This window comes from Staurois parvus, unplaced genomic scaffold (assembly GCF_062004578.1).
Source record: "Staurois parvus isolate SC_StPar_1 unplaced genomic scaffold, SC_StPar_1.0 ptg000450l, whole genome shotgun sequence".
NCBI classification, from domain to species: Eukaryota; Metazoa; Chordata; class Amphibia; order Anura; family Ranidae; genus Staurois; species Staurois parvus.
In genome coordinates, this window is record NW_028318246.1 from 4,421,561 (window position 1) to 4,448,656 (window position 27,096).

Below are 27,096 nucleotides of genomic sequence, written 5' to 3' on the forward strand. Positions count from 1 at the left end.
GGCAGCCCAGGACACCTTAGAGTTCTTTACTACCAATAACAAGGTATTACAGGAAACAATGGCTAAGGCCCAAGAAGACAGTAAGAGGTTTTGTGACAGGAGGAGGAAGGGAGAATTGGTCATACACCCTGGGGATCGGGTTTGGTTGTCAACAGCCAACCTAAAACTGACATGCCCATCCAGAAAATTGGCACCCAAATTTGTGGGACCTTTCCCAGTAGAACGCAAGGTTAATGAAGTGGCATTTAAACTGACTCTCCCCGAGTCCCTCAAAATACATCCAGTCTTCCACGTATCATTATTAAAACCTGCAGTTCCAGACCCCTTTTTAGACCGCAGGTCTAGACCTCCAGAAGCTATAGATATCAACGGGGAGGAGGAATTCGAGGTGGAGGCAATTTTGGATTGTAGGAAGAGGGGTGGTCAGGTACAATACCTGATCAAGTGGAAAGGCTTTGGGCCGGAGGAGAATTCGTGGGAACCAGCCCAGAATGTCCATGCCCCCAGATTAGTACGAGAATTCCGTCATAGCCAGCCACAAAGGAGGAATCGGGTGGGCATCCGGAGGCTGCCCGTAAGGGGGGGGCAATGTCAGGGAATGGGAAGATCGCCTCGGCGATCGAATCTGCACATGCGTAGAATCCTGACAAGACATACAGGCATGCAGGCACTAGGACCCAGGCGCGCCTGTCACCGATGACTGCGCCGGGCAGGCACTAGGACCCAGGAGCGCCTGTCAGGAGTTGGGCGGCCTATTTAAACCCAGCTCTTGCAATACTCAAGTGCCGTATGGTCTTACCTGTTACCTGTGTTCCTGTTTGATCCAGTGTTCCTGAATACCTTGTTGCCGACCCAGCCTGTTCCTGATACTGCTGTCTTCTCCTGCTCTGATCCCTGGCTTGTCTGACCATTCTCCTGCTTAACCCTGCACGTTCTGATCTCCTGTTAACGAACCCGGCTTGTGACCAGTTTATTCCTCTGCCTGCTGACTTTGTACCACACTGCCACCACTGTTACCGACCCAGCCTGCCTGACGCTGCTCTTGTGACCTCCTCACATCAGACTCTCACCTGCTATACACCTCCAACGGTGCTTCTACCACAGCTGGGTGAACTCAAGGGCCGCGACCTGGTCTCGGCCTGCTCCAAGTCCATCCCCACCATCAGGGGCCCTGGTGAACAAGCAGGTAGGGACTTAGGTTCCGCGCCTTGGGGGAATCCGGTCTGTGGAGTGCTAGAGGCTACCGCTGTAGGATCCCTGACAATGTGACTGCTGACAAAAGCAGCAGGATGAATTCTGAAGTGTTTCCAGCAATATTATCTGCTCATATTCAGCCAAATGCTTCAGAACTCATTGGACGCTGCTTCACAGTGCAGATGGACAATGACCCAAAGCAGACTGCAAAAGCAACCAAAGAGTTTTTTAAGGGAAAGAAGTGGAATGTTATGCAATGGCCAAGTCAATCACCTGACCTGAATCCGATTGAGCATGCATTTCACTTGCTGTAGACAAAACTGAAGGGAAAATGCCCCAAGAACAAGCAGGAACTGAAGACAGTTGCAGTAGAGGCCTGGCAGAGCATCACTAGGGATGAAACCCAGCGTCTGGTGATGTCTATGCGTTCCAGACTTCAGGCTGTAATTGACTGCAAAGGATTTGCAACCAAGTATTAAAAAGTGAAAGTTTGATTTATGATTAATATTCTGTCCCATTACTTTTGGTCCCTTAATAAGTGGGAGGCACATATGCAAACTGTTGCAATTCCTACACCGTTCACCTGATTTTTATGTAAATACACTCAAATTAAAGCTGACAATCTGCAGTTAAAGCGCATCTTGTTCATATCATTTCAAATCCATTGTGGTGGTGTATAGAGCCAAAAATGTTAGAATTGTGTCATTGTCCCAATATTTATGGACCTGACTGTAGGTAGCTGAAGTAATATGCAAGTTTTGATTGCTATCACAAAAGTCAAGCTTGGCTCTGCCATCTCCAATTTCCGAAAGCTTTCTATTGATTAAAGTAGCTACTGTTTACATTAAAGCGAAGTTCCAGTGAAAATAAAAAACTGTAGCTGCTGAATTTTAGAAAATGGACACTTACCTGTTGCATGGTCATGTGTTCCCGGCGCCAGCATCTTCCGTGTGGGCACCCGGCTGTGACAGCTTATGGCTTCACAGCCGGATGTTTACTGCACATGTGCGAGTAGCGCTGCGCTTTGTGAATGGTCCCGTAATCTTCTGAGACCTGTCACGTGTCCTAGAAGACTATGGGGAGGGAGGGGGGGAGGACAACTTCCGCTTTCGATCGCAGCGGAAGTGGGAGCGTGGACCTGTCAATTTGGGGTACCCCCCCCCACTCCCCAAAGGTGCCATACCTTAGCGGGGAGCAGGGGGACCAATCCTTAAAGCGGAACTTCCCCTTTTGGGTGTAGCTCTGCTTTAACTGCTTTCCCACCGCCTATAGCAGAAATACTGCTGCAGGGCTGCGCAAAATCACATATACAGTGAAGGAAATAAGTATTTGATCCCCTGCTGATTTTGTCTACTCACAAAGAAATGATCAGTCTAAAAATCGAATGGTAGGTGTATTGTAACACTGAGAGACAGAATAGCAACAAAAAATTCTAAAGAAATGCATGTCTAACAAATTATGCACTGATTTGCATGTTCATGAGGGAAATAAGTATTTGATCCCCTATCATTCAGCAGGATTTCTGGCTACCAGGTGTCTTTCATACAGGTAACAAGCTGAGATTAAAAACAGTCTCTTAAAGGGAGTGCTGCTAATCTCATTTTGTTACTTGTATAAAAGACACCTGTCCACAGGAGCAATCAAACAATCAGATTCCAAACTCTCCACCATGGCAAAGACCAAAGAGCTGTCCAAGGATGTCAGGGACAAGATTGTAGAACTACACAAGGCTGGACTGGGCTACCAATCTAATGCTAAGCAGCTTGGTGAGAAGGTGACAACAGTTGGTACAGTCATTCCCAAATGGAAGAAAGACAAAATAACTGTCAGTCTTCCTAGGTCTGGTGCACCATGCAAGATCTCACCTCGTGGAGTGTCAATGATCATGAGAACAGTGAGGAATCATCCCAGAACTACACGTGAGGATCTTGTCAATGATCTCCAGGCAGCTGGGACCACAGTCACCAAGAAAACAATTGCCAAGTATCACTGACAGGGGAGAGGTCTGTATGTAAGCAATACAGATCTCTCCCCTGTCAGCTCCTGCACACTGCTTTGTATTGCTCTGCATAGCAGTGCTTATACAGTAAAGCACACACACAGCACATAGTAAAACAGAACACAGTTAACCATTTCATTGCCTCAGACGTTAACCTCTTCCTGCCCAGTGTCATTAATGCAGTGTCAGTGGTTTTTATTAGCACTAGCATTGCATACTAGCACATTATGAAGCACTTACCTTAAAACGAAGGTCTCCAGCGGCATGTTGTCACTGATGCAGAGGCTTCCATTTTCACCCGGTCTTCCTTCCGGGTTCGCAAGCTCCAGCCATCTGACTGGCCGAGCCGTGATGACATGGCACAGTGCTCTGAAGGAACGGCAGGGTATGCCGTTCCTTCAGAGTGCAGGGTGTCAAAAAGAACAAATATCTCCTAAACAGTGCAAGTTTAGGAGATATTCATTTTACCTACAGGTAAGCTTTAGTATAAGCTTACCTGTAGGTAAAAGTATAACAAAACAATTTACCACCACTTTAATTGTGGAAAGGGTGAGATAGCAAGTTCTGCTTTTTGTGCCATGAAGCAAGTATGCTAAATGTTAATAATCAGGCTGCCCAGGGCTATCAGTGTGAACAATACCTGTTTTAAATAATGTGCAGCTTTTACTAATTTGGCTACCTCTGTAACAATGTAAATGGAAAAACTGCAGAAAAAACAGTTCACCAATGTCTTTTCTGAATGTTATATATAAGCTGTAAATCAGGGCTTAAAATTTCGAGTCTAGACCTACTAGCCAGGCACAAACCTTATTCTCCACCAGTTGCCCCACCCAACCTTTCCCAGCTCTGCCTCCACCCGCCCCACCCCACCCCGCCCCAGCCCACCCAGCCCTGCCCCCAACCCCGCCCCCAGCCCTGCCCCAACCATGTCTCCTTAGAGCTTATGAAATTACATTTTTCTTTAGAAATAAGAGTCCAAAATATAAAAAACTGCAATTATAACATAGCTTTATTATGTCAATTTAAACATAACAGCAATAGCTTAATAGCAATAGGGTGCAGTTACAGCCAATAAGGAGAGAGGGGCGGGGACGAGCTGCGGCTCTGCATGTGAATTGATACGCAGAGCAGTGGCTCGGGTGCCCCATAGCAAGCTGCTTGCTCTGGGGGCACTCAGCAGGAGGGAGGGGCCAGGAGCGCAGGCGGGGGACCCAAGAAGAACAGGATCGGGGCTGCTCTGTGCAAAACCATTGCACACAGCAGGTAAGTATAGACATGTTTGTTATTTTTTCTTATTCAAAATAAAATTGCCTTTAAAATCACTTGAACCTCTGACAGGGGCAGCTTAGCCACACTCTGAAAAGCAATCCACCATGGATCACTTTTCAGAGCAATGAGATAGTGTAAACCTACCCTAAATGTGTGGAGATCTTTGCAGAGTCAGTTTACAAACTTCAGAATAATAGGAGCAGAGTGGGAATGACTGAAATCCAGTGTGGAAATCAATGTATGCTTTGAGGCCGGAGCACAGAAGCCAAGAGTTACCTCACACAGATGAAGGCAGCGCCCCCTGTCAGGGCCTCCCTCATCTGCACTCAGTCAGGCCCAGGACACTCCATGCAGACAGGTGACCTGCCCCCAATCCCATGCCCTGTCTGCTGACACTCACCCTGTCACTGCTGTTGTCGTGCTCGGGCTCCCCCGGGCCTCTCCTCCGGAGCTCAGGCACGTCGCTGTGTGTGGTGATGAGGGCTCCGGATTAGCAGCAGGTAAGTAGATGGAGGGATCAGTGGGTCCTGGCACTCCCGGAAGAAGTGCGGGCTCCTCTACTCCCAGCCCATTACCAAGGGACACCAAGGGCTTCACTGCTAGCGCGGGCTGTCCTGGAGGTGACGGTGAGCTGCACCTTCCCCTCCTCTCCCCTCTGATGGCAGGGCGGGGCAAGCTCAGTGAGGAAGGGCCACTGTCCATTCACATCGTACTGGGAGTGGCCATGTGAGAAATGCGGGGAGGGGCCACGGCACATCATAAACAACACACACCGCTAAGGAATACTCAACACTGGCTGCTGTATACGAGAGCTGAGTCAGCTGACCGCACCCCCCGCACCTGCCTCGGGATGCCACTGCTCGCCTCACAAGGATTTCCCCTCGCATTTAGCGAGCGGGCGAGCGGCTTTTTCAAGCCCTGGCTTAACGGCAGTTCAGATTAAAGGCAGTTCAGATTAAAGGCAGTTCAGATTAAAGGCAGTTCAGATTAAAGGCAGTTCAGGTTAAACAAGGCAGTTCAGTTCAACGGCAGTTCAGATCATAGGCAATTCAGATTAAACAAGGCAGTTCAGCTCAATGGCAGTTTAGCTCAAAGGCAGTTCAGCTCAATGGCAGTTCAGCTCAATGGCAGTTCAGCTCAACGGCAGGTCAGCTCAACGGCAGGTCAGCTCAATGGCAGGTCAGCTCAATGGCAGGTCAGATTAAACAAGGCAGTTCAGCTCAATGGCAGTTTAGCTCAAAGGCAGTTCAGCTCAATGGCAGTTCAGCTCAACGGCAGGTCAGCTCAATGGCAGGTCAGATTAAACAAGGCAGGTCAGCTCAATGGCAGGTCAGATTAAACAAGACAGTCAGCTCAACGGCAGTTCAGATTAAACAAGGCAGTTCAGCTCAACGGCAGGTCAGCTCAATGGCAGTTCAGCTCAATGGCAGTTCAGCTCAGCGGCAGTTCAGCTCAACGGCAGTTCAGCTCAACGGCAGTTCACATTAACATTGTTCACATTAATGGCAGTTCAGATTAAAGGCAGTTCAGATTAAGCAAGGCAGTTCAGTTCAATGGCAGTTTAGATTAAAGGCAATTCAGATCAAAGGCAGTTCAGATTAATGGAAGTTCAGATTAACGGCAGTTTAGATTAAACAAGGCAGTTCAATTCAACGGCAGTTCAAATTAAAGGCAATTCAGATCAAAGGCAGTTCAGATTAACGGCAGTTCAGCTCAACAGCTGGTCAGCTCAACGGCAGTTCAGATCAATGGCAGGTCAGCTCAACGGCAGGTCAGCTCAACGGCAGTTCAGATTAAACAAGGCATTTCAGCTCAACGGCAGTTCAGCTCAACGGCAGGTCAGCTCAAAGGCAGTTCAGATTAAACAAGGCAGTTCAGCTCAATGGCAGTTAAGCTCAAAGGCAGTTCAGCTCAATGGCAGTTCAGCTCAATGGCAGTTCAGCTCAACGGCAGGTCAGCTCAATGGCAGGTCAGATTAAACAAGGCAGTTCAGCTCAACTGCAGTTAAACTCAACGGCAGGTCAGCTCAATGACAGGTCAGCTCAATGGCAGGTTAGATTAAACAAGACAGTCAGCTCAACGGCAGTTCAGATTAAACATGGCAGTTCAGCAACAACAGGTCAGCTCAACGGCAGGTCAGCTTAACAGCAGGTCAGCTCAATGGCAGTTCAGCTCAACGACAGTTCAGCTCAACGGCAGTTCAGATTAAACAAGGAAGTTCAGCTCAACGGCAGTTCAGCTCAATGGCAGTTCAGCTCAACGGCAGTTCACATTAACGTCGTTCACATTAATGGCAGTTCAGATTAGTTTAGATTAAACAAGGCAGTTCAATTCAACGGCAGTTCAAATTAAAGGCAATTCAGATCAAAGGCAGTTCAGATTAATGCCAGGTCAGCTCAATGGCAGTTCAGATCAACGGCAGTTCAACTCAACGGCAATTCAGATTAAACAAGGCAGTTCAGCTCAACGGCAGTTCAGCTCAACGGCAGTTCAGCTCAACGGCAGTTCACATTAATGTCGTTCACATTAACGGCAGTTCAGATTAAAGGCAGTTCAGATTAAAGGCAGTTCAGATCAACGGCAGTTGCTCAGCTCAACAGCAGTTGTTCAGCTCAATGGCAGTTCAGCTCAACGCCACTTCAGATTAACGCCACTTCAGATTAAAGGCAGTTCACATTAACGGCAGTTCAGATTAAAGGCAGTTCAGGTTAAAGGCTGGCCTGATTGAAGGCTGGTCTGCTTGAAGGCTCATCTGGTGGCTCGGTGTGTCTGCTGGCTGGGCTGCCTTTCAGGAGCAGGGCGGAGCACAGCTGCTTGCTTGGTGGGTCTGTCCACGCATTACAATTGTGACCCTAGGAAAATAAACAGGGTGCATATAAGATACCACAATCAAAACTGGGAGGGCACTGATAATTTTCACCACTACCATATGAGGATGTGTTCCTATGCATAGTCAGCTACCAATTTTATTTTTATTTTAAATTAAATTTGTAGCTGATTGTGCATAGGTATGTTGTGCTTTTTTTTTTTTTTCTTTTCTTTTTTACTTTTTGAAATGTTTAGGCCCGAGAGAGCAGCACTAAAATGGCGTGGTTGTTTTTTTTTTATTTTTTTTTATACATTATTGTTGGTGTTTTTTTTTACTCTTTTCGAAATCATTTTGCCCCCAGAGCACAGCACAAAAAATGTCATTTACCTTAAGCTGGCGGGTGTAGTGGTGTGCACCGTTGGCGGGTCTCTCCTTCATGAGTCCCCCACGCCGGAGTAGAGCGAGCCTCTCCTCGTGTCACCCAAGGTGGTGTAGAGCAGGCCTCTCCTCATCTTCCCCAAGGCTGTGTAGAGCGGGCCTCTCCTCGTGTCCCCCAAGACAGTGTAGAGTGGGCCGCATGTCCCCCAAGGCGGTGGAGAGCGGGCCTTGTGTCCCCCAAGGCGATGGAGAGCTAAAAAAAAAAACAATACGTGTAAATGAATTGGTTTACATGAAAGTTATAGCGTTTACAAATGGCGGGAAAGATACTGGGATTTTTAGGTTTTTTTTTATACTAATAATGGTGGCAATCAGCGAATTATGGCGGCAATCAGGGACTTATGGCAGCGACCAGCGACTTATGGCGGGACTGCGGCGGACATTCTGATATTGGGGGGTACTGACTTGGGGTCACTGACATCCCCAAAAACACTAATACAGTGATCAAAGCAAAAAAAAAAAAAACTGACACTGTACTAATGGCAATGGGGAGGAAGGTGTTAACTTTATTTTGCAGGGAAGGGTTATAGGAGTGAGGGGAGTGTTTTACTAGGGGGCGGGGGTGTGTACTGGACGGGACAAGGCTGATCAAGAAAGAGAAACTGTTCTTTCTCGATCAGCTCATCCTCGAGCTGACAGGGAAGTGACAGACAGCACAGCTACTGCAGCTGTGCTCTCTGTCACTGTTTGCCACCCATCGCCGGGACATAGCCGCTAAGGAGCGGCTGTGACCCGGCGACTGACATCTGCGGCGGTGATCCGCGGGACAAATAGGGCGGCGGCGCGCCTCGCGCACGCCCCCTATTTGTTTACAAAACACACGTTTTAAAACGTGGTTTTGCCTGCGAGTGCCGCCCTGCCGCCGTATATGTACAGTGGCTGGGCGGCATGCGGTTAAAAGGCATGTTTTCGTACAGCAGGTTTCACATGCAGGAGTTCTAAGGGATGGACAGGTGTAGAATGGAAGGTGTCAGCTAAACCTTTCCATTCGAACAGAGCTTTATGGTGTCAGTACACAAAGTGTTATTTATTTTTGCCTGAGTGTAACTGGGTTGATTAGAATACCTATGCACACCTTCTGGATGACTCATTAAATTTAAAATATTGAAAATAATATGCAACAGAATCGATATATTTTGCCATGATGTTGGAAAATCATTTTACTGACATTTCCTTTTTCAGTTGGTTAATGTTAGTTATTTTGGTACCTTTGTTTGCACACATTAAAATGTGATCATTTCATGCTAAATCTTTGCCTATGTATAAACCCATGCATTTCACTTCTGAGGTACCTATCTATTGCATATCATTGGGCAGCACAGTGGCTAAATGGTTAACATTTCCACCTGGCAGCACTAGGGTTGTTGGTTTGAATCTCAGCCATGCACTTGGCATGCCTGGAGTTTGCATGTTCTTCCTGTTCCTTTAGGGGTTTCCTCTAGGTACTCTGGTTTCCTCCCACACTCCAAAGACGCGCTGATGGGTTAATTGGCTTCTGTCTAAATTGGCCTTAGTATGTATGTATGAATTTGAGTTAGGGACTTCAGATTATATGCTCCTTGAGGGTTAGGGACTGATGTGAGTATATATAAACAGTGTGTATATATATATATATATATATATATATATATACTGTATATGTAAAGCACTGCGTAAATTGACGGTGCTATATAAGTACCGGTAACTAATAATTATATATAATAAATATTAAATGTACATGTACCCAGGTCATTGAACATTACAGCACCAAACCCACAAATACCTCAGCAGGAGCTTCCACTGGAAAAGAATGGAACTGATCATTCTCATCTAACGGTAAAAACATATATCTGGAAAATATGTGAGTAATATTACTGACCTTCACAGCACAGAAACACAATTACTTTGATAGAAATCATTTTGTAAAACCCACAGAAAATATGAATGCTCTCTGAAATACAAAAAAAAATGCACAGCTAAAATGTTACTATGTTAATGCTGGATGTGAATGATGTTAACTTTTCACCTGGTTGTACCAAATAAAAAGCTAAAAAATAAGCTAAAGTGAGGTTAACCTTGCTTTGGCTATTTTATTCATTGATCAGAAATAGGTGTTAACATCATGGGTGAAAAAATTTAATTGTCATTAGCTAACAGAACATTTAGTTGTCCTTAAAGGATATGTCCACCTTTTGACCAAAAATAATAAATGCACATTTTTTTTGTAGGTAAAAATTGTGCATTTATTATTTTTGGTTGCAGGAGCCTGTAAATCATTGCACAAGTGATCAGTAGATCTCCGGTGCATGCAGGTCTCCTGCAGATCTGTCAGTATATCTATCTGCTTGCCCGTATGGGATGTACGGGCAAGCAGATATACTGTCAGGAATAATCAATTAACTACCACGGCTCCCCACAGCGCTGTGATAGTTCATTGAGAACTACAAGCTGACAACCACTAAAGCTGTGTAGTTCATTCATTCGCAGAACTCTGTGAACGAATGACGTGGCCCTGTGGGAGAAGCCCTGCAATAACGTGCTCTTTCAAAAAGTGACAGCTTGTAAAGGGACTACAAGTACTACATTACGGGTAGTACATGTAACATATTCTCAAAGGTGAACTTATCCTTTAACAAACAGAAAACAACTTGCATGCATTATTAACATCTGGAACTTTATAACTTAATAGCGCCTGATAACACCTCTTGAAATATCTGCATCAAAAGTTTTTGATACTGCTTTTTTTAATAAGCTTTATGCAAAAAAAAACATCTTCTATGGCTTTGTTTCTCTTTAATTGCATAAAGGAGTCTTCCAGTCCTATAGACACAATTAGAAATAGTGTCACTGAGATGGTAGTAACCACCCAAGAAGAGGAGCTGATGGACTTATTGCCATGTTCAACGTAAGTTCCAACTTGTATTCTGGCAAGGTGTTTTATTTGGTAAGATGTACAGTACAGTGCCTGTAGTATTCATAGCCCTTTCAATTTCCTACATTTTGTCATGTGTCAACCAAAAACATAAATGTATTTTATTGGGATTTTATGTGATAGACCAACACAAAGTGGCACATAATTGTAAGGTGGTAGGAAAACGATAAATGGTTTTTAAAAGTTTTTACAAATAAATATCTGAAAAGTGTGGAGTGCATTTGTATTCAGCCCCCTTTACTCTGATATCCCTAAATAAAGTCTAGTGGAACCAATTGTCTTCAAGAGTCACCTAATTAGTAAATAGAGTCCACATGTGTGTAATTTAATCTCAGTATAAGTACAGCTGTTCTTTGAAGCCCTCAAAGGTTTGTTAGAGAACATTAGTGAACAAACAGCATCATGAAGGCTAAGGAACAAACCAGACAAGTCATAGATAAAGTTGTGGAGAAGTTTAAAGCAGGTTTAGCTTATAAAAAAATATGCCAAGCTTTGAACATCTCATGGAGCACTGTTCAATCCATCATCCAAATATGGAAAAAGTATGGCACAACTGCAAGCTTACCAAGACATGGACGTCCACCTAAACTGAGAGGCCGGGCAAGGAGAGCATTAACCAGAGAAGCAGCCAAGAGGCCCTTGGTGATTCTGGAGGTGCTGCAGAGATCCACAGCTCAGGTGGTAGAATATGTCCATCCACAGGACAACTATTAGTCGTGCACTCCACAAATCTGTCCTTTATGAAAGAGTGTCAAGAAGAAAGCCATTGTTGAAAGAAAGCTATAAGAAGTCCCGTTTGCAGTGTGCGAGAAGCCATGTGGGGGACACAGCAATCGTGTGGAAGAAGGTGCTCTAGTCAGCTGAGACCAAAATTTAACTTTGTGGCCTAAAAGCAAAATCCTATGTATGGCAGAAAACTAACACTGCACATCACTCTCCTCACATCATCTCCACCGTGAAACATGGTGGTGGCAGCATTATGTTGTGGGGATGCTTTTCTTCAGTAGGGACAGGGAAGCTGGTCAGAGTTAATGGGAAGATGGATGGAGCCAAATACAGGGCAATCTTAGAAGAAAACCTGTTAGAGTCTACAAAAGACTTAAGACTGGAGTGGAGGTTCAGCTTCCAGCAGAACAATGCAGCTTCCAGCCAGAGCTACAATGGAATGGTTTAGATCAAAGCATATTCATGTGTTAGAATGGCCCAGTCAAAGTCCAGACCTAAATCCAATTGAAAGACTTGAAAATTGCTGCTCATAGATGCTCTTCATCAAATCTGACAGAGCTTGAGTTATTTTGCAAAGAATGGGCAAAAACTTCACTTTCTAGATGTGCAAAGCTGGTAGAGACATCCCCAAAAAGACCTGCAGCTGTAATTGCAGTGAAAGGTGGTTCTACAAAGTATTGACTGAGGGGGGCTGAATACAAATGCATGCCACATGTTTCAAAATTTTAAAAACCATTTATCATTTTTCTTCCACTTCACAATTATGTGCCACTTTGTGTTGGTCTATCACATAAAATTCCAATAAAATACATTTACATTTTTGGTTGCAACATGACAAAATGTGGAAAATTTCAAGGGGTATGAATACTTTTTCAAGGCACTGTATATTGTTATAAAATGCTCATTCTCACTTACCAGCTTTTTATAATCAAAATTAATGTATGTACACAGGTCATTGAACAGTACAGCATTAAACATACAAATACCTGAGCCACAACTGATCAAGAGCAAAACTGATAAATCACATTTATTGGTAAATATATTCATTCCAAAAATATCTTAGCAAAATTATAGCAGAAAAAAATAGATTAGATATTATATGCTTGCATCTATCTTTTGTTCTGTACCTTGAAGTTGTATCCATTAAAAGCCTAAATGTTTGTTTTATATTTTCTAAAACTTTTTTGGTGATAATAGCAATCTTATCAGAGTTCACTGACAAGTCCCAGAATCTCTAAGACATCAGAACTCAGTCCTAGGAGCATAACAAATAGGTAAGCAGTTGTATATTGTTATGTTACTAATATTTAATTGAACTATTTTAGTAACTTTTCATCTGATTTATTGAGAATAGTTTCTAACATTTACCAGATTATAACATTTTATGTAATATGTTTCAATAATTGTAAAACATATGTTTTTAACAAATGAGCATTTAATACTAGGTGTTTCCATCATACATTGTTTTTACAGTACACTAGGTTTTTTAATAAGGAGCACTAGCTCAGCAGCACTTTGCTTCTAGAGACAGAAAGTCCACATGGCCAGCATCTCTGCTAGAAAAGGAGAAGGTGTCCATCCTCTGACTAGTTCAAGTGTGAGCAATCTATCTTGATACTCAGGTCACAACACAAGCTGTTAACAAGATAATGCACAGTGCAAAAGGCTGGTATTTAGGTGGTCCTGTTTTCAAATGATACCTGCTGCATAGGTGAAGGTGGGGTGTAGGTTGTAATATAAAGTAAAAAGGAACTGAAATAGTCATGGATAGCCGAGTTTAAAAATAAGCTTTCGGGGACGTGGTCTGGCACATGAAGAAGATGGCGGCTTAATATACGAGCTCTGCGTCCGCTGGAGAGTTTTTGTAGCTTTTTCTGAGCTCTGATCGCATGATGGGCAAGGTAGGGAGATCCCTGCCTTTCACGAACACCCTGCATTTCCGACTGGGGAAAAATCTCCTTGAGATCTTTCGTACCCAGCCCATGGCCTATGCCTCCTTCCACAAGCGTGGATTCCGATGCGGCTTCTGACTCACCTGGTGGCTCAGCACCACGCTCTAGCACTAAGGGGGACACTGAGGCGATGTTGACCATAATCAAACAAGTGCCCAAAATGTCAGACCTGCAGTCAATAGCAGCAGACATCAGAAATGCATTGGCTGAGGCTGTGACGGACCTCAAAGAGGGACTCAGGGGTCTTTTGGATAGACTGATGGAGGTAGAATAGGTAGCTGGGAGACATGATGCTGACATAAGAGAACTGCAGCACCATGCAAGTCATTATAATATGCACTTTATTGAGATGAATAGAAAACTGGAGGATCTCAATAATAGAGGTCGGCGAAATTCTCAGAATCCCCGAATTTGTAGACCATGATCAGATACCTGCAGTGTTACAGTCTTTATTCAACGCCCTGCTTGAAAAACCTCAAGATTCGCCAGTCATTCTAGATCGAGCCCATAAGGCCGTTCGTCCGAGGGGTAGAGAGGGAGTCCCACCTTGTGATATTATATGTTGCTTTGCGGATTACCAGCTGAAGGAAGAAATTTCTCAAAATGTGAGAGAGCAAGATGAATTTACTTTCAACGGGGCAGAAGTGAAAATATTTCAGGACCTCTCCTTGATTACTATGCAACAGGCGGGCACGTAGGCCTCTGCTTCAGATCCTATGGGATCATCATGTTCCATACAAATGGCGTTTCCCATTTGGCCTTACAGCCACGCTTCAGGGGAGATCGTATAGCATCTACACTCCAAATGATCTTCCCCAATTCTTTGAGCTGCTGCGTATCCCGCCAGTGCCCCTTCCGGACTGGTACCAGACGGTGCAGATCCTGGACCTGTGGAAAGAACCTCTCCAGACGTCAGACCTGCGAACCCCTTGTCGCAAAGATTCTCTGACTCCTTACCGTCAAAATCGCCTGATCGGTGTATCTGAGTCGCACCATGTTTAGTATGGAAATATCTGTCTTACAGTCATCTTCCACCTAAGGGAGGATCGCTCTCAAGTTCGCTAACATACAGTTCACACACACACCCATCAATGCAGCCTAAGTGTACCAAGATGACTCGAGCAATTAAAGTTCTTGGCTTCTATGAGTACTTTCAGGTCCAAATCGGATATATGGAGGACTTCCAGGGCCTATCACATGGCCGTCTTTCATCCAGGATGGGGGGGGGGTGTTATACATTGGACTAAGACAAGCTGGACATCTACCTCGTTTCATTGTTTATGTTGATTGCATTTTGTATATTGGCAGCCATGGTCATTTTACTTTCTCTGAAATATTGTGAGGAGGAGAGAGGATGGCTTCTCCCCCCCCTTTTACCCATTCCCCCTACCCCTTTTTCTCGCCCCCTTCCACCCTCCCCCTTTCTTCCTCCTCCCCAGCCTCTGGCTGGCTGGACTGATCTCTGAGGACCTCTGAGGGAATATTGTTTGTCTAATATTTAGAAGGTTACTTATTCTAGCGACTGGTCATAAGTAATCTAGGTGTGCTATGCCTGTGTGTCAGGTCATGAGTAGAGCATCAGGCTCTTTGGGTGGATATTGTACCTTGTTAATGTTCCTATATTCCCTGTTCTCGCCTCTGAATTCATATCATAGCTGCTAGATGATAGCTTTGGGTGAGACGAGAAGACAGGTGTCAGGGCTCCCGGGTGTGACCAGAGGTATGTGACTGACGCAGGGAAACGCAGACTTCAGATATGTTCTAAACAATATAATTTATTAACACTAACAATACTAACATAAACGCAGTGCAATACTAAAACATAACACAGTGCAAACAAACCAAACCAACCACCCACAGATAACAGTACATACAAGCAAGCGTCGTCAGGCAGGCCGGGTCAATATCAATCGGGCAGGTAGGTACAGGGGGAGCAAGCGGAGAATGGTCGGGGTCACAGGCCAGGTTCAGCAGGTAGCGGGCAGCGTGGTACAGAGGGTCAGGCAGAGGGATGGTCAGGGTCACAAGCCAGGGATCAGAACAGGAGAAGTCAGCAGAGGTCAGAATCAAGCAGGGTCAGCAACAAGACAGGAACAGGAACAGGAACAGGAACGCAGGTTTACAAGATACAGGGCCCAGGAAAAGCACACACCAAGGCAGAGTCTGCAGGTCTAGCCATCCCTTAAATACACCAGTATAATTAGTTCCAGGTGTTTGACTGGCTGCAAGGTTGAGTCTCTGATTGCTGGGAGCACCCGCTGGCCAGCCCTGGTACTGCAGCTCATAAGGCAGGTGAGTCCCACTATTGCTGGCCAGTCCATTCCTTACAGTACCCCCCCCTCAAGGAGCGGCCTCAGGACGCTCCAAACAGTCCTAGCTGGGCAAAATGTTCCACCGCCCGGGTCTGGTAACTGGCGGGATATCAAAGACTGGCACACCGAGCAGGACTCCGGGCAGCGGCACACCGGGCAGAGGCACACCGGGCAGAGGCCCACCGGGCAGAGGCACATCGGGCAGAGGCACATCGGGCTGGACTCCGGGCAGAGGCACATCGGGCTGGACTCCGGGCAGAGGCACATCGGGCTGGACTCCGGGCAGAGGCACATCGGGCTGGACTCCGGGCAGAGGCACATCGGGCTGGACTCCGGGCAGAGGCACTCCGGGCAGCGGCACACCGGGCAGAGGCACTCCGGGCAGAGGCACATCGGGCTGGACTCCGGGCAGAGGCACATCGGGCTGGACTCCGGGCAGAGGCACATCGGGCTGGACTCCGGGCAGAGGCACATCGGGCTGGACTCCAGGCAGAGGCACATCGGGCTGGACTCCGGGCAGAGGCACATCGGGCTGGACTCCGGGCAGAGGCACATCGGATTACCAGGCGAAGCAGCAGGCAGCGGGCCACCAGGTGGAGCAGCAGGCACCGGGCCACCAGGCGGAGCAGCAGGCACCGGGCCCCCAGGAGGGGCGACAGGCATCGGGCCCCCAGGCGGGGCAACAGGCATCGGGCCCCCCAGCGGGGCGACAGGCATCGGGCCCCCAGGCGGAGTGGCGGGCCCCCAGGCGGGGCGACAGGCATCGGGCCCCCAGGCGGGGCGACAGGCATCGGGCCCCCAGGAGGGGCGACAGGCATCGGGCCCCCAGGCGGGGCGACAGGCATCGGGCCCCCAGGCGGGGCGACAGGCATCGGGCCCCCAGGCGGGGCGACAGGCATCGGGCCCCTAGGAGGGGCGACAGGCATCGGGCCCCCAGGCGGAGCGACAGGTCTCGGGCCCCCAGGCGGAGCGGCGGGCACCGGACCCCCAGGCGGAGCGACAGGTCTCGGGCCCCCAGGCAGAGCGGCGGGCGCCGGACCCCCAGGCGGAGCGACAGGTCTCAGGCCCCCAGGCGGAGCGGCGGGCGCCGGACCCCCAGGCGGAGCGACAGGTCTCGGGCCCCCAGGCGGAGCGGCGGGCACCAAGTCACCAGGCATGACAGTGGGCTCCGAGTCAACTGGCAAGACTGCGGGCACCGAGTCAACTGGCAAGACTGCGGGCACCGAGCTAACTGGTGGAACAGCGGGCTTCGAGTCGTCTGGCAAGACTGCGGGCACCGAGTCGTCTGGCAAGACTGCGGGCACCGAGTCAACTGGCGGAACAGCGGGCATCGAGTCAACTGGCGGAACAGCGGGCTTCGAGTCGTCTGGCAAGACTGCGGGCACCGAGTCGTCTGGCAAGACTGCGGGCACCGAGTCGTCTGGCAAGACTGCGGGCACCGAGACGTCTGGCAAGACTGTGGGTACCAAGTCGTCTGGCATTGGATCGTCTGGCTCGACAGCGGGCATCGGGTCACCAGGGATCAGGTCATTTGGCTCGCCAGCGGGCACCGCGTCATCTGGCAAGGCAGTGGGCACCGAGTCACCAGGTACGACAGCGGGCTCTGAGTCAATTGGCACGACAGTAGGCACCGGATCAGGTACCGGATCATCTGGATCAACAGCGGGCATCGAGTCAACTGGCCTAATAGGATCATCAGGCTGGATCAGTTCATTATGCTGGGTAGAGGCATCCGGCTGAGTAGAGGCTTCCGGCTGAGTAGAGGCTTCAGGCTGAGTAGAGGCTTCAGGCTGAGTAGAGGCTTCAGGCTGAGTAGAGGCTTCAGGCTGAGTAGAGGCATCAGGCTGAAGAGAGTCATCAGGCTGAACCACGGAAGGCAGGTTCTCAGACGGCAGGCTGACCGGTTTGGATACTGGCAGGATGGTACTGGTTGGAAAGAGTTTTCGCTTTTTTCTGGTTTTAATTACTGGAGCACTGCAGGTAAACGCAGGTCTGCAAACGAATGGAGCAGCTGGAGACAGAGAAGAGCTGGAGGATGGAACAGGGGAGGGAGCAGTTGCTACGGAGGGCTTTTTTACAGGGTTAAAGGCAGGATAGGTGCAGCGAGTGGGAACAGGGTACTGACATGCGGTAGATAGCAGGGCAGGAGGAGCTGTTGGGAATGCAGGAATAGAGCTTTGAGGAAATAGATTAGAAGCAGGACTGGGTTTTTGTAAGCTGACTGAGGCTGGGTGCAACAAATCTGTCCATGTCTGCAGTATGGGTTGAACAAAGCTGAGCTTACACAAAGCCTGTCTGACCAAAGACTGCACTGCGTTTATACAATCTCTTAGTATCTGTGGTGAACATGCAGCATAATGCTCCAAGAAGCAATCCACATCATCCTCTAATAACCATACCAGGGACTCTACCTGGTCAGCACTAAATGGCGGCAAAAATTCATCCCTGCATTCGGGGGTACCAGATGAAACCAACTCCGCACAAATCTGAATCAATGGCTGCACCTCAGAGAATTCTGTGCCCTGATCTACTAGAACATGAGCGAGCCGTATACATTCTAGTAGTTGATCCCGGGGATACTCCTTCAGAGTTTGATAAGCATACTCTCTGTCATCAAACATTAGCAGATATAAATACACAACCTCATCAAGATCCATCCTTCCCAGCAACAAGCCAAGATGGCTTCCCTGTGCAGCCACTTCTGGTCAGGACTGGCCTTGGTGTAATGTCAAGGCTCCCGGGTGTGACCAGAGGTATGTGACTGACGCAGGGAAACGCAGACTTCAGATATGTTATAAACAATATAATTTATTAACACTAACAATACTAACATAAACGCAGTGCAATACTAAAACATAACACAGTGCAAACAAACCAAACCAACCACCCACAGATAACAGTGCATACAATGCAAGCGTCGTCAGGCAGGCCGGGTCAATATCAATCGGGCAGGTAGGTACAGGGGGAGCAAGCGGAGAATGGTCGGGGTCACAGGCCAGATTCAGCAGGTAGCGGGCAGCGTGGTACAGAGGGTCAGGCAGAGGGATGGTCAGGGTCACAAGCCAGGGATCAGAACAGGAGAAGTCAGCAGAGGTCAGAATCAAGCAGGGTCAGCAACAAGACAGGAACAGGAACAGGAACGCAGGTTTACAAGATACAGGGCCCAGGAAAAGCACACACCAAGGCAGAGTCTGCAGGTCTAGCCATCCCTTAAATACACCAGTATAATTAGTTCCAGGTGTTTGACTGGCTGCAAGGTTGAGTCTCTGATTGCTGGGAGCACCCGCTGGCCAGCCCTGGTACTGCAGCTCATAAGGCAGGTGAGTCCCACTATTGCTGGCCAGTCCATTCCTGACAACAGGTCTCACCTAACTGTCCAGCAGTTAATTTATATTGCCTGGCTTTTAGATAGAAAATATTTAACTTGGTTGTTTAGCCCGGTTACAATTTGATTTCCATTACCCTGTTGCTCTCCGGCGGACGGGGTTAAGCTTATCTCGTGCCCCTAGTTTACTTCACCCCACACAGCTTGGCTTTTGCCTGGCTGACCCTTATTTGGTCATTTAAGTGAAGCCTGGGGGAATTGGTCCCGATATTTTTTATAACCAGGTGTAACCTGAATTTGGCTCCATTCTTCTCTTTTGCTTCCTGTTTCTTGCATTAGAGTTAGTGTTTCTCTATTTCTGATTTCTACTTTTGTCTTTACTCATTCTTATTCTCCCCCCCTCCTCAAATTTTTTTTTTTTTTTTTTCTCTCTCTCTCTCCCCTCCTCCTGCCTTCCTCCGCTGAGGGTTTTAGCGAACAAAATTGCATCGTTGAGGAATGTGCTTTTTAAAATCTCTTTCAATGTCAGGGGCTTGAACGTTCCTGAGAAACGATCTATGATTTTGTCTGAAGTCTCTAAACATAAAGCCCATATAGCCTTTTTCCAGGAGACATATTTCAAAAACTATGCGATGTCTAGACTTGCAAATTACAAGTATCCTCATATGTACCACGCTTCAGCCACTGAATCGAAATCGATTGGGGTGGCGATCCTTCTTGGCAAGTCTTTGCCCTTTGTCTTTTCTGAATAACTGGTGGATCCTGAGGGCCGATATATTTTTGTCAAAGGCTCTGTGTATAATCGACCAATTATATTAGCGAACATTTACACCCCCAATACGAAACAAGTGCCCTTTATTCGTAAGGTTGTGGATGCGTTAATCTCATTCGCTTTGGGAATCTTGATTTTGGGAGGTGACCTGAATGTGTCTCTGGACCCTCTTTAGACTCGTCTTCTGGTACCTCTACAGCCCAATATAGAGCTCTTAAACAAGTTAAACTTCAATTGGCCCCTTTGTCTCTACACGACACATGGAGGACTCATAACCCCTCTTGTAAGGATTATATGTACTATTCTCATATACATGCGAAATATTCGCATATCGATTACCTCTTTCTATCTCAAGGAGACCTATCCTACCTGACTAATGTTACTATCGAACCGCTTTATGCCTCTGACCATCATCCAATCACAATGACCCTACAATTTCCTGAGCGGGAGAAGAGATCCAAATTTTGGCGCTTGAATCCTTTCTTGCTGGGTGATCCATCTCTCTTGACCCTATTTCAGGAAAGCTTGCGAGATTTTTTCACTCTAAACGACACCCCTGACACCTCCCAATAACTCAGTGGCTAGCACATAAATGTGTCATGTGGGGACATTTTATTGCCCTTTCCACGAAAATGAAGAAAGCTAGGCAGACCTCAGTAGATAGGCTTTTAGCTCAAATTCGTACTCTGGAAATTAAGCATAAACGAAAACAGGCTGTGCACGCCTTGGAAGCCTTGTCCCAAGTCCGACAGTTCCTATTGAAGAAATTGGGTAGTCATATACACAGGAAATTTACTCTTCCCTTGAAACTATTTTATGAGCACGCCAATAAAAACGGCCATTATTTGGCCAGGACGTTTCAGAACACCAAACATGACATGATCGTTCACTCCTATAAGGATCAGTCGGGCAAGTCTCACCCTTCTACAGAGGCCATTGCATCTAAGTTTGTTCAATACTACGAAAAACTGTACAATTTATTATTGCCAGGAGACCCACAGAGATCTGCCTCTGAACGCTCGGATGCAATACAGACGTTCCTCCGCCAGTATGGCATTCCTCCTTTAACCACTACTATAGCGAAATCCCTTGACAAGCTGATCTCGACTGCGGAGGTGCTTATGGCACTTAGAAACATAAAGCTGGGGAAAAGTCCATGCCCGGACAGCCTGCCCACCTTATAATATAAGACCTTTCAAGATTTGCTTCTTCCCCACTTTTTTCGGGCATTCAACTCATTGGAGGAGGATTTGCCACCCCCCGACTCAACTTGTGGAAACTTGCATTACTGTCATACTAAAACCAGGAAGAGATCCAACACGAGTCCAAAACTACCACCCAATTTCCCTGCTAAACGTGGATGTAAAACTGTTCACAAAAGATCTAATCGTTTACTGCCTCACCTTAAGTCGTGGGTGTCTTTGGATCAGGTGAGTTTAACCCCGGGCAGAGAAGGACGTGACAATATGATTAAGGCTTTGGACATACACCATTGGCTGACTTCTAACTCCCCTGGGTTCTTTCTCTCAATGGACGCAGAGAAAGCATTTGATAGAGTATCTTGGGAGTATATGGCGGCAGTGCTATCAAATGCAGGGTTGGGGTCTAGAATGAAGACCTTCATTGGCTCCTTATACTCCAACCCATCGGCCTCAGTGAAAGTCAATGGGTTATTGTCCAATGCCTTCTCGATTGTGAATGGAATGGTTGCCCCTTGTCTCCCATTATCTTTATTATGACATTAGAACCCTTTCTGAGACAGATTAGAGCAGACACAAATATAGCCGGTATAGCAGTTGGTTTGCATGTTTACAAAGTAGCTGCTTTTGCTCCCATTAAAAACTTTTCCTGCTCTATTAACCTCCCTAGCGGTTTGATTATGTCCATATTTCTGTGCTCAAAGCGGTACATTTTTTTGCATGGAAATATGTTTCTTTTTTTTATTATAGGCCTGTAATTTTTAGGAATAACTCACTGAAATCTGTCCGAACAAGAGTCTAGTAAACATCCCGGGTAGAATAAAACTTGAAACACGAAATCATAAATTATAATTTAATAAATAATCATAAAAAATAATAATATAATAATAATAAATTTAATTCAATAATATAATCAAACCAAAAACACTGAAATTTGAAATATAGCGCTAAGTTCGCACATCACTGAGCAAAGTCGCAAAATCGTTTTCAGTGTCTGATGACGAATTTCCCCACGAATCATTATCACTCAATTCTGCAAGTGGTTCTGATTTACTATCGCTGTTCTCTAGCTGGTCTAAGACCACTTTTGACAAAATGTATGTGAAATGGTTTGATACAGTAATGTTTTACTATGTGATTTTAGTGATTTTAGTGAATGTCACTTTTAGTCATTTTCAAATTTCCCGCCGCTCCGTCCCCTGTACGTCCCGACGCTCGCAGGGGATGGAACCCAGATGACAGATGCCGGCATTCGCCGGATTACATTGCTGGGGACATTGCAGGAGGGACATCGCGGGAGCGCAAGACAAGGTAAGTGATTGAGAGATCCCGGAGCAGCACCGTATGGTAAGCCCGAGTGTAGCTCGGGGTTACAGCTTGTGGTACTGAAACTTTACCCCGAGCTACACTTGGGAATACTGCCAGGGAGGTTAAAGTCTATATGGGAATACCAATTATTATCTTGTTTTAAATTAAACCTCACGAAATCTCATGCTCTCAATATCACGCTCCCAAGAGAGACAGTTGCACAGTGTCAATGTGAATTCCCATTTGTTTAGCAGCCCAAGGGAACCACCTATTTAGGGATTTTTTTGCCCTCATCTCTCGGATTTATTTTCTCTTAATTTCCAGTCTCTGTTTTGCAAAATAGAAGATGACTTGGTTTATTGGAATAGCCTCCATCTATCTTGGTTTGGTAGAGTGGCAGCGATCAAAATGACCATACTACCACGCTGTCTATATCTTATGAAGGTCATTCCCATCACTCAAATTTTTTTCCGAACGCTACGGCGACTGTTTTCCAGCTTCATTTGGAAAGGCTGCACCCCAAAGATGAGCTTGACACAGTTATGCCAACCAAAAAGCTGGGGAGGGTTGGGAGTGCCAGACCTTGGGTCATACCATAGAGCCTGCCTGCTCACCAGATTGGTGGACTGGCACATACTTGCACAGATGAAGGATTGGATTGGCCTAGAACAGGAGGTAGCAGATGGATTGCTATTGTCTATACCTTGGCTACCCGCATCAGCCACTGAAAAGCACCAGGGGACTCACCCACTCATAGGAACAACACTCTTGTGCTTTCGTCAGGTCTGTAGGGACCAGAGAGTGTCTTCAATACCAAGCCCAATGACTCCTCTTATAGACAATCCAGCTTTCCCTCCGGGCCTACAGCCCTCCTTTCATAGAACATTCCTCGCCACGTCATATATCAGAGCTGGAGATTTTTTTCAGAAGGGCAAATTTTGATCACGAGTGGACTTAGTTAACAAAGACTCTTCACCACCCTTTCAGTGGTGGTCCTATTAACAGATCAGACATTTTTTGTTTGGACCAACATACTGCTCGATGTGCGGCAGGCAACTCACCTTTTTTGAGACATTTTGTCTTTCTAAAGGCCCTCGACGACATTTGATATCTTTGATCTATATCCACCTGACGCAAGACACACCTGACACTAATATTAGACACCTACACAAATGGGAAGGAGACTTGGACGTTACCCTGTCTCCAGTTAATAGGGAACAAGCCCTCAATACGATACATAAAGGCACAGTTAATGTGTCAGTTCAGGAGCATAATTTAAAATTTTTCGCACGTTGGTACCGAACCCCTCACCTTCTGCATAAGATATATTCTGCCATCCCAGATCGCTGTTGGCTATGTAATCAAGCATCGGGTTCGATGCTGCATATTTGGTGGGAATGCTCCGAGTTGCAATTGTACTGGCAGAGGGTGCATGGTGTAATTGTTCAGGTCACCTCCTACCAGTTGGATTTTACCCTTCTTCAATACCTACTCCACTGCTTGCTCTCCTTGGGTCAGCAATATTACAAGTCACTTGCTATGCACATGGTATCGGCAGCCAGGATGTGCATACCACGCTACTGGAAACAACCCACACTGCCATCTCTGAAAGAATGGTTTTTGAGGATTGACAGGATGGCTGAGATGGAGGAGTTGATCGCCAAGGCTCATGATAAATACTCATCTTATTATAAGACGTGGGCCTGCTGGATACATTATAAACATTCAGATAATTACCAGAATCTTTTGTGTGATAGCATACATCGTATTCTCAGCCTCCCAGAGGTCTTGGTCTCCTGGAGAATTGCAGCGAACCCTCTATTAATTAGATGGAGATGAAAGATATCCCGAATGCTGTGTTTGTCTTACTCCATCTGAAGGTGGTGTGGAGGTCTTAGCATCCCTTCTACCTCTCCCTTTACCCCCAATCCCTCCCCCCTTTTTTTTCTCCTTTTTTTTTCTCTCTCTTGCTCTTCCCCCTTCTTTATCTGTTTTTCTGTACTCTAGCACTCTGACTTTTTTTTTTCACTATTCTGCTTGGTAAGCTTGATGACTACAGAAGTCAAACTGGTTGACGCTGTCTTCCCTTCGCACCCATTTTTTTCTTTCATAAGGTTAAATTATTGTAGTATTATGTTTATTGGTGACCAAGCACCTCAGCTCGTATGAGTGGGTGAGGGTGTTTCTTAATAAGTTTTATGGTGGCAGTGTGTCCAGACTGAAACTTGGGTTACGAGAGGCATTTTACCATCACAGACAGAATGCCTCCCTGAACCTGTTTTGAGGATAGGCGTATGCGCATAACGCTTTCTTGGCATATAAAACCTATGAAATGAAACCATATGCGCAGTCTACGCCATACTACGAAAATCCTGAACCTTTCCCTTTTCCAAATGCCTCTGATTTACGACACCAATGTTGTTGTGGAGCTTTTGTTAGAGGGAAGTTCTGGACTCTTTGACGCATATGCCGCCCTTACTAACTTGCTACAAAGAAGGTGATCGGGTCTATTCTCTTGGAACCTAGGATCAGCCACCTGCTCATTCTGAACTATCTAGGTGGTGTTAGGGTGCCTTACAAGGGAATGATACTCTCTATTTTGTTTCAGTATGATACTTCTGTGCTTGTGCTATACCGTTTTTCTTGTATTCTGTTACTTTTTCATCATTTGTCATGATGCCTGTATTGTTGTGTTTACTACCTTTAATAAAAATTATTATGGAAAAAAAAAATAAGCTTTCATACTTTTCAATGGATGTACATCTTTATGACCTGAAATGAGGATTTTTGATCATTTATTGCTCTTTTGTTGTGGAACATGTGCCCATTCACTTATTTTACTGTATTTACATTACCATACTTTTATTGTGTCTGCATTGTTCTACAAATTGCTATATCACGTGGAATTGCAATGTGATACGTTAACATGGTAGTAATAAGAGAGACCTTTACATAAGAAAGCAGCATTGTGTGATGTTTACTTTTTCCTGCGGAAGCTTAAACTAATTCCATATAGCAGTATTATTCTAAGAGCTGAAAAATATTATGTTTGAGAGGATCTGGTATTTAGAGTGACTGGACAGGAAACAGAATTTCCCCTTCTTTTGTTCCTGTAATCTAGATTTATCTGGAATTACAACATATAAGGTATCTATGTATTCTTTTTTAGCTCAGACCAGCGAGCTGAGGGGCATACTTATGTGACTTCAATGGATCATGCTTCTTCTGTGCAGAATCTCCTCTCCACTAGTCTTTTTCTGCAAAGTAAGAGAATAAAAATACAATATAAGTGTTTGTATATTTGGAAATATGCCAATTTCTTCTAGTTTTGAAATTAAATAGCTGGGTGTTTATTAATATTATTACAAAGAGCAAAAAACCCTTAGCTCAAAGGCTATATTCACACCTGAAATTATAAGTATATCAAGTACAGCGCAATAGCAATACAACAAAAATTCATAAATCGCTGTATAACAAGAAACCTTAAGGATAATTCAGTGATTCACAATTAGTGATGGTATTCAGACATCCAGGTGTTAGGGTGCTCTGTCCCGCCACCAGAGGAAATCAAAGCCGCTCACCTTATAGACATGACCACTGAGCAAACAGAAAGGTCGTATCACACTTTTTTCCCCCTTGGGGATCAAATCCAATGCAAGATCTTCAGCCTCCTCAGAATATTAGCGATGTAGCCATCAAAATATGTAATCATAAAAGCAAAACAAACATAGTGCTCTCTGCTTGCCAAAATTTATTAAAATATAAGATAAAATCACTCTTACAAAAAGGGGTCTCTAAACCAGTGCATAGAAATAGCGTGTGTGTTACAGTGGCATATAGCCGATCCGAAGAAAGCCAAGTGTGTCACCCATCTCATCAATAGTAACACTATTACCATACCATACCATAGCAACCCGCGGACCACCAATGTCTACAAATGAACTAGGAATGGTGAAAAATATGGGAGTGGGTATCTGGTTTTGACAGGTACCTGCTCCTACTTCCTGCTCAGTTTGCTGTGGCAAACTGAGCTGGAAGTTCGCCCCCCCGCAGCCCTTTGGGATACTTCCAAGGTCCCAGAGGACTGCTGCCCATTCACAAAGCACAGCGCGCTTCACTTCCGGTTTCCCTTGGTCAAGATGGCAGTGCCAGCACCCAACAGCCGATTGAAGAGTTGGCTTGCCGTGGGGACACTGCTGGATACATGGACAGGTAATTGCCCTAAAATAAAAGTCAGCAGCTACAGTATTTGTAGCTGCTGACTTTTAATTTTTTTTTTGGGGAGGTGGTGGGGGCCTGTACTCTGCTTTAAGTGTTAGTGGCACCCCAAGCGCCAGTAGCAGACGTGCATTCTGTCGTGCAGCAAACCCGCTACAAATGCACAAAAACGCTCTGTGAAAATATGTGCCCTGCTCCACTCCAAAAAAGTTTTGGAACTTCTTTGCGGCATTCTTTATGTGTAGGGCAGCCCATTCAAGTGAATGGGCTGCCCTATGTACCATGTGCAGAAACCCTCCAAAATGCACAAAGACGAAAAAACCCTGCGCCTTGCTCAGGTGTGAACAGTGCCTAAATTAAGTCTTCAGTGGTTACCCCCATCTGGGCTGTATATGTGGTTACACAAAAAGAAACTTGCTTCTAAATTGCTTCTAAAACGTATGCATCTTATTTAGTGCCTGTTGTCTGGTGATGGCTGTGAAAGCAGCCCAGGTCTCATAAATGTAGCCGTGCATCCTCTGCTAACATATATGTCAAGAGTCATTTTTCTGTTTCAATCATTTTTAATAATTTAGAAAGACAAGGTATAGTAACTGTAGAGCCCAGGGCAATTGGTCACCATACATTAACAACATATAATGAAAAGAAATGTAGACCAAAGAAC

The 27,096-nt window shown here is 45.9% G+C and overlaps 2 protein-coding genes across 3 annotated transcripts in view; one reads left to right on the forward strand and one right to left on the reverse strand.

The window, feature by feature from the left end:
- GPSM2 (G protein signaling modulator 2) overlaps positions 1–5,179 on the reverse strand; it is a 163,663-nt gene extending 158,484 nt beyond the window's left edge. For both annotated transcript variants that reach the window (XM_089688696.1, XM_089688695.1), the window contains exon 1: positions 4,863–5,179. In XM_089688696.1, the coding sequence (XP_089544822.1) occupies positions 4,863–5,164 (302 nt within the window). In that variant the 5' untranslated portion in view covers positions 5,165–5,179. The remainder of the gene's footprint in view (positions 1–4,862) is intronic.
- Positions 1–27,096, forward strand: part of AKNAD1 (AKNA domain containing 1) — a 156,817-nt gene that overhangs the window by 38,102 nt on the left and 91,619 nt on the right. The window contains 6 exon segments of the mRNA XM_089688694.1: positions 9,437–9,527; positions 9,529–9,549; positions 10,496–10,593; positions 12,298–12,379; positions 12,544–12,620; positions 25,384–25,478. Coding sequence (XP_089544820.1) covers positions 9,437–9,527; positions 9,529–9,549; positions 10,496–10,593; positions 12,298–12,379; positions 12,544–12,620; positions 25,384–25,478 — 464 coding nt within the window.